At 68.8% G+C, this 7,246-nt stretch overlaps 1 protein-coding gene across 1 annotated transcript in view; it reads left to right on the top strand.

Moving 5' to 3' along the window:
- Positions 1–1,596: 1,596 nt before the first annotated feature.
- The window catches only part of TRPM5 (transient receptor potential cation channel subfamily M member 5), a 16,435-nt gene continuing 10,785 nt past the window's right edge, over positions 1,597–7,246 (top strand). Inside the window, exons 1-10 of the mRNA XM_039840325.1 lie at positions 1,597–1,931; positions 2,019–2,136; positions 2,622–2,689; positions 2,935–3,061; positions 3,500–3,680; positions 4,184–4,350; positions 5,041–5,224; positions 6,264–6,328; positions 6,493–6,684; positions 6,904–7,006. Coding sequence (XP_039696259.1) covers positions 2,065–2,136; positions 2,622–2,689; positions 2,935–3,061; positions 3,500–3,680; positions 4,184–4,350; positions 5,041–5,224; positions 6,264–6,328; positions 6,493–6,684; positions 6,904–7,006 — 1,159 coding nt within the window. The 5' untranslated portion in view covers positions 1,597–1,931; positions 2,019–2,064. The remainder of the gene's footprint in view (positions 1,932–2,018; positions 2,137–2,621; positions 2,690–2,934; positions 3,062–3,499; positions 3,681–4,183; positions 4,351–5,040; positions 5,225–6,263; positions 6,329–6,492; positions 6,685–6,903; positions 7,007–7,246) is intronic.

Below are 7,246 nucleotides of genomic sequence, written 5' to 3'. Positions count from 1 at the left end.
GCCGCCCCACCCCCTCCAGGAACAAGGGAGATGTTAAGAATATGGACACCTGCTCATGCAAATCCATTTGCATACCCTTCCCATTTGGTGGCCGCATTTGCCTGGAGTCTGGCACAGTGCCACCCCCAGCACCCGGCACCATGCCCTGATGTCCCCTGTCCCCTCGGCCCTGGGCTGGGGGCTGGGGTCCAGGCCAGGCCTGCTGGGCTGTGGGGTGACAGGCGGTGGTTTGTCCCCCAGGGAAGGTGAGGCTGGCCCTCCGCACTCCAGCTGTCCCGTCAGTGGGGACAGAGGCCTGGGGGCACTCCAGGGCCATCCTTGCCAGGCCCCCTCCCTGAACCAGCTGAGGCTCACGGGGTATGAGCACGTTGGTGCTGTCCTGGCCCCAGAACCCCCAATCCCCATTCGGCACCCCCGCTTTCTGGCCACGGGTCAGATGTGGACAGAAATGACCCCGATGGTGGTCAGGCGTGACGGGGCCCTGGCAGGAGTGAGGAGGGCCGTCCCTGGGGTCTCCGCTCTGCCCCCCACATAGAGTATGCTCACCCCACCTTGCTGCACATGCTTGGAGTTTGAAGAAGGTACCCCAAGATTCTCGTCCACCCCGAGTCTCAGAATGCAGCCTGATCTGGAACAGGGTCTCCGCAGGTGTGATTAGCTAAAACGAGGTCACGCGGGAGTAGAGAGAGCCCCAATCCAATGACCGGTCCCTGTAAGAAGAGGGACATTTGGACAGAAATACACACAGGGGAGGCCACGCGAAGATGGAGGCAGAGGCTGGGGTGACATGGCCACCAGCCCAGGAGCCCCCGGAAGCTGAAGGCAGCGGGAAGGACCCTCTCCGGAGCCTCCGGAGGGAGCGGGGCCCGGTGACCCCTGTGTACACAGTCCGCAGGACTGTGTACGGCTGCCCCGGACACTCCTACACAGCTCCTGGTTTGTCCTCCCCGCCCGCCCTCCACACACACCCAGGCCTTGTCCTCGGACACCAGCCGGTGTATTAAAAGCCAATGGTCACCGGCTTGGAAAGGCCGCCTTCAAAATCCCCCACCTGCAGCCTGGGCACCAAGGTCCCTCTCCAGGGCTTGCGGGTGGAGGGTTTGCATCCCTCCCCCCGCCCTAGGGCTGTGTCCAGGACCCTTTGAGGCCACCGCGGGACTCAGGGGTGGGGCAGAGGACCCGTGTGCGACCACACAGCCAGTGGGACGCCAGACCTGGCCTGGGCTGGCAACACACACGCGGGCCGGCCGATGACCGCACAGAGGGTTCCAGGGAGGCCACAACGAATGACCACAGACTGGGCCTCTTAAAACATGCTCCCATGATCTGGAGCCAGGAGTCCCAAATCGAGGAGTCACAGGGCCACGCTCCCTCCCGTGGCTCCCGGGGAGGCCCAGGTGTTTCTGGGCTGGAGGCAGCGTCCGTCCCCTCTCCGCGGTGACAAGGACAGCAGCGGGTGGATGAGGGAGGGTCCTCAAGACGCCATCCGAGCATAGCCGCATCTTGCAAGGAGCCTGCTTCCACAGAAGGCCCCAGGACTTGGGCTCAGACACACCGTCCTGGGGGACACAGCGGGGACCGTGACAGTACAGGTCCCCGTGGTGCCCTGCTCACCTCCTGTGGGCACACGCGGCCCCTCTCCAAGAATCGAAGGGCTGGCTGGCCCTGAGGACGGGAGCCACCAGTGCGAGGGGCAGTGGGAGGGGCTCCTGTCACAGGGCCTGTCCTGGCTGGGCTCCGCCCAGAGCGCCTACGGGGGCAGGGCCAGGGCGGTGGGAAGCTGGAAATGACTCAGCAGGGGGCGGGACTGCCCACTCCCTTGCTGGACTGGGCACCTCTGGAGCAGCCAGGGGACCGAGCCCCGCAGGACGGGCCTCGAGGGGCAGGGCCGCCTGGTCCCCGGAACCCAGAGCCCCACGGCCTCTGGAGAGGCCTTCACCCCACGTGGGCCGGGGTCCGGAGGGTGGGTGCAGTGTAGGCGCGTGCCCCACCACGCGGGTGGGGAAGCCACTGGAGAGGGCAGGATGTGCCGGGCAGTGAGGCCGTGGAGCCTCGGTGGCCGTGATGGCCATGGCTGAGGGCAGGAGGATGGGAGATGCCGGGGGCAGGTCAGAGAGGTGCTGGGGACACTTGCAGGTGGGCAGCGTGGTGAGACCCAGCTTCCGGTCGCATGGGCCAGCCCTTGGGTCTCTGCAGCATGGAGGGGCTGATGCATCTGAGCCCCCGGCTGTGGGAGGTCAGGTGGCATGGCACTGGGCACAGCCTGGTGGCAGGGAGGGGTGGGGCGCAAACCTGGTGGGGCGCGGACAGCCCTGAGGTGGGGACAAGAGCCGTCCGTCCCGGGGCCTGCAGGTCCCCCCCAGGCAAGGAGTGGTGGTCCCCCTCTTCTCTGCACCATCCTCCCCGGGTCCCCCCCCCATCCCTGTCGGCCCCCTGGGCCCTGCACCTGAGCGGCTGCCTTGGCTTCTCCCCTGCCTACCCCTCTCCACCCAGGCACACTCAAGGTCCCCATCCCTGCCCTGGGCTGATGGGAGGAGGGGCGCGGGAGATTAGGGGGCGGGGCGAGTGGGCTGCATGTTCAGAAGTCTGGGAGACTTACGCTAAGCTTTTGGGGTTTCCAGGACACCTCCCGCCACAGCCTCCCCAGAAGTGGCGATGGGAGCGGCTGGTCGGAGGCGCCGGTGGAGGGGTGAGTCACGGGGCCAGGATGCGCCCGCATCCCACCTGGGAAGGTGGTCGGGCTGTGTGGCTGGTTCTAGCGGCTGAAGTAGGAGCTTGAGGGGCGATGGGGACAGGAGCCGAGGCCGTGGCGGTGGGGGTCCAGGTGGGGGGCTGGTGGGAAGGGCACTGGGCCACAGACACCCCCTCGGTGGCTCCAAATCTCCGCCAGCAGGGAAGGCGGCGGGATCCGCCCCACACTCTCTGTCCCTGCAGGGAGCTCCCCGTGGGGGCGGCCAGCGGTGCCTGTCCCGGCGGCCCCAGGGATGCTGGAGACGGGCAGGCGCCGGGCCTGTGCCGGGGTGAGATCGACTTCGGAGGGTCTGGGAAGAAGCGAGGCAGGGTGAGGGCCGCCCCGGCTGCCCCGCCAGGACTCCGCCTGGCCCTCACGCCCTGGTGACCGAGTGCCACGTGCTCGCTGGAAGCCTGGGCCCAGCTCCTCCCCTGCTCGCCCACCCCAGGGGCCTCGTTCGGAGCCCCGTGCGGGCAGAATTGCAGAGCTGGCGGTGCCTTCCAGCCCCAGCCTCCTCCCGACCCCACGTGTCCGGGCCCCTCCTCCATCCAGCTCTCACCGCTGGCCTAGGAGGAAGCGAGGTCCAGACTGGGCCTGGGACCGCCCAGGCTACACGCCTGCTGTTGCCCTGCCCCCACAGGGACCGCTGGCCTCTCTCCTTCTGTGCCCCTGACCCCCCACTGCCAGCGTCCACTCCTGCCCTGTGCCCCTGGCCGTGCCCAGTAGCCCCGCCCCGATCCTGAGGCTGCTGGCCTCTGCCTCCTGCAGTTCGTGAAGGTGCCGAGTGGCGTGGACCCCTCCGTGCTCTTTGATCTGCTGCTGGCCGAGTGGCATCTGCCGGCCCCCAACCTCGTGGTGTCCCTGGTGGGCGTGGAGCGGCCTTTCCCCATGAGGTCCTGGCTGCGGGACGTCCTGCGCAAGGGGCTGGTGAAGGCAGCTCAGAGCACAGGTCAGGCCCCAGCTCGGTCCAGGGCCTCAGAGTGCAGAGCCCGGCCCACTGAGCCCCCGGCCAACCTCCAGCCGATCCCCCGGCACGACCCGCAGTGGGAGCAGCTCCTGGGGATGTGGCCGAGCAGCCGAGGGCCCCCCAGGTCCAGAGTCTCCCCCAGGAGAGTTCTGGCCATTCTGTGGGCCGAGGCCTGGCCTGTCCACTCGCAGGGCCCAGCGGCCTCAGCGAGATGCTCCAGGGGGGCGGCGACTGTCCCTCCGCCCCTCCACCTCCCTCGGGGACACACTGTAGCCGGCCAGTCATTGGGTCAGCATGAGGGCTCGGGCCTTGTCAGTGTGGAAATGGTCGTGGCACAGAGAGGCCTTCGTACCAGGCGGGCCGGGGCTGTGCAGTCTGGAGACACCCCCTGATCTGGGGCCCGCGGGCGGGGGGCGGGGAGTGCTGTGGCTGGGGGGCGGCCGGCGGGGCCTGGCGCACCGGGCACAGAGAGCCCATGCCTGCAGGCGCCTGGATCCTGACCAGCGCGCTCCGCGTGGGCCTCGCCCGGTACGTTGGGCAGACGGTGCGTGACCACTCGCTGGCCAGCACGTCCACCAAGGCCCGCGTGGTGGCCATCGGCATCGCCTCGCTGGGCCGTGTGCTGCACCGTCAGCTTCTGGACAATGCCCAGGTGAGTGTCCGGCTTGGAGCACCGTGGCCGCAGGGCAAGGTGGGCCCAGAAGGCAGGCAGGGGCCAGAACCCCACGTATCGCCCACCCCAGGGCGGGAGGGAGGCATTCTGCCAAGGCCAAGCTGCTCAGTCCCGAGCGCTGACCACACCTCGCCACCTGCTGACCGTGCGTTTTTGGGGGAACATCTCCCGAGAACTTCTCCGTGCCAAGCCGGCCACGGACAGACCAGACGCTGCCCTCGGGGCTCAGGGCTGGGGAGCGTGAGACAGGTGGTCCTGGAGGTGGGGGGCGGGCGGAGAGGAGGGGAAGGGAAAGAGGGGGCGAGGCTGAGGACGGAGGGAGGGGGAGGGAGGAGGGGGCAGGATAGGGTGTGAGGGTGAAGGGCGTGGGGTGGTGCTGCCAGGCTCCCAGCCAGCACAGACCTGGGAGAGGGGGCCTGGGCCCCAAGAGCTCAGCCCCGGGCTCAGCCCCTTGCCCGAAGTGCTGTCCTGGCCACTGTCGCACCAGCAGGGGTGACCCTGGGGCCTACGGCCGGCCGGGCCAGAGGACGCCGTGCAGCCCCTGCTGCACGGAGCTCCCCACGGCCCTGGGCTCTTCCTGGGGATTCCTCCCCAGCAGCCGAGCCCCACCTCTGTGCGGCGGTGGGAACAGGCCTGGGCACCAGCCTCAAGGTGTGCTTGGGGGCCCAGGAGCACAGCCCCGTCCACTACCCCACGGACGACGGCGCCGGCCAGGGCCCCCTCTGCTCACTGGACAACAACCACTCTCACTTCATCCTGGTGGAGCCGGGGCCCCCCAGGAAGGGGGACGGGCAGATGGAGCTGTGGCTGAGGCTGGAGAAGCATATCTCAGAGCAGCGGACTGGCTATGGGGGTGAGCCGCCCAGGGGGCCGCTGGGGAGCCTGGCGGCGGGGCGGGAAGGACCACCACGTGGGCGGGGAGGGCGGTCCAGGCGGAAGGCGCCCCGCACGCCCGAGCCTCAGACCCGGGGCCTGCGGGCGCCTGGAGGGGGAGCTGCTGGCCAGGGCGGTGGGGGCGCTGGGGGCGCTACGGACGGAGCGGCCATGCCAGGAGTCACTGCCGCTCTGTGTCCTCCAGGCCGCCCCTGGCCAGAGGCTCTGGCTGTGGGCGCAGGGATTAGGGAAGAAAATGAAGTCTGCACGTTCCAGAGGCACGCGGCCACCAGGGGGCAGTGCTGTCCGCGGAACGGGCGCCACTCTGCCCGGTGCTCTAGGGCATAACTGACTTGTGAACGGGATGCACAGAGGCTCGTGATGCTGACGGACAGCGAGCCCTCTTTGAAAACCGACACGCAGCCACACTCCTGGTTAAACCTTCACACCGGACGACGTCCTGCCCGGGGCTGCCAAAGCCTGGCTGACCCACGCACCCTGCCACGTCCTCGTGGGCAGCCGGGGGGCGCCTTTGGGAGCTAGCGGGGTCCCTGCCGCCCGGCAGGCCTGGCAGACCCCGGCGCGTCCCGGCGAGCTGGGCATAGGGAGGTCTGGTGTCTGGTTCACGTTTGGGGAGAAGCCCCCTGAGACCCCCGCATGTCACCCGTCAGCGCGGTCAGCACGGCTTCTGTGTGACGGGGACACGGGGACAGCCACTGGGCACTTGGAAGGCAGCTGGCACGGCCAAGACCGGATGCACTGTGCTTACACGACTTTATGTTTAAACGGCCACAAAGCGGCCACATTGGACAGTGGGGGCATTGACCCCGGGGGACGGGGCCGTGATACGCAGCCCCTGGTTGGCAGCCTGGAGCCCACATTTCTCTAGAAAAAGTCTCTTGGTCAGAAAACATGGTAGATGGATAGTCTGAGTCCTGAGTCTCACCCCAGGGAGAGGGCCCTGGGCTCCCTGCTCACCCCAGGCACCTGGGAGGACCTCACCGGGCCTCTGTCCACAGGCACCGGCAGCATCGAGATCCCCGTCCTCTGTCTGCTGGTCAACGGTGACCCCAGCACCCTGGAGGTAGGCGGGGCGGGAGGGGCGCCTGGCTGTGCCTGGCAGCCAGCTGGGGCCTCCTGCAGGCCCCTCCCCACCTGGCACGCGGAGGGGGAAGGGCCAGGGGCACCGGGGACCCAGGATACACCGGGAGCTGATGTGGGGTCCACTCTCCCTCCCTGTGGCCTCAGAGGATTTCCCGGGCCGTGGAGCACGCCGCCCCCTGGCTGGTGCTGGCGGGCTCAGGCGGCGTCGCCGACGTGCTGGCTGCCTTGGTGGACCAGCCCCACCTCTTGGTGCCCCAGCTGGCCGAGAAGCAGTTTAAAGAGAAGTTCCCCGGCAAGCATTTCTCCCGGGAGGACATCCTGCACTGGACAGAACTGGTAGGAGCACCTCAGACACCAAGACCAGTCAGGAGGGCAACCCTCGTCCCCCATTCCCAGGCGGGGCTGGCCCTGGCGGAGGTCTCTGCGCTCCCTTCCCACCGATGGCCCCAGGCCTCTTGCTGCAAAGCCCCGTGCTCGTTCCTGCCCTGGGCCGGCCCACGGGGCCACCCTCCGTGTCCCGCCCGCGGGGCCAGCCTCCGTGTCCTGCTGTCCCAGTTGCAGAACATCGCCTGCCACTCGCACCTGCTCACGGTGTACGACTTCGAGCAGGAGGGCTCCGAGGAGCTGGACACCGTCATCCTCAAGGCGCTGGTGAAAGGTGAGGGCCTGGCGGTGCCTGAGGCATGCTGGGAGAGGGTGCTGGGCACAGGCGGGCGGCCGACTGCCACCCCCTCCACGGCCCGGGGCCCTGCTCCTGGCGACAGGCTGCTGCCCACACCCTGCCTGGCCATGGGTCTCGGCATCCAGCGTCCCGCACCCAGGCAGGGCCGCCACCCAGGTGGGTGTCAGCGGCAGGGACACGTGGTGGGACGGCAGCCCTCCGCCGTGTGTGTGTGTG

The sequence above is a fragment of the Pteropus medius genome, unplaced genomic scaffold (genome assembly GCF_902729225.1).
Source record: "Pteropus medius unplaced genomic scaffold, Ma_sr-lr_union100, whole genome shotgun sequence".
In the NCBI taxonomy this organism is placed as follows: Eukaryota; Metazoa; Chordata; class Mammalia; order Chiroptera; family Pteropodidae; genus Pteropus; species Pteropus medius.
The sequence above is the reverse complement of the archived record's forward strand: the minus strand, read 5'-3'. Positions and strand labels throughout refer to the sequence as shown.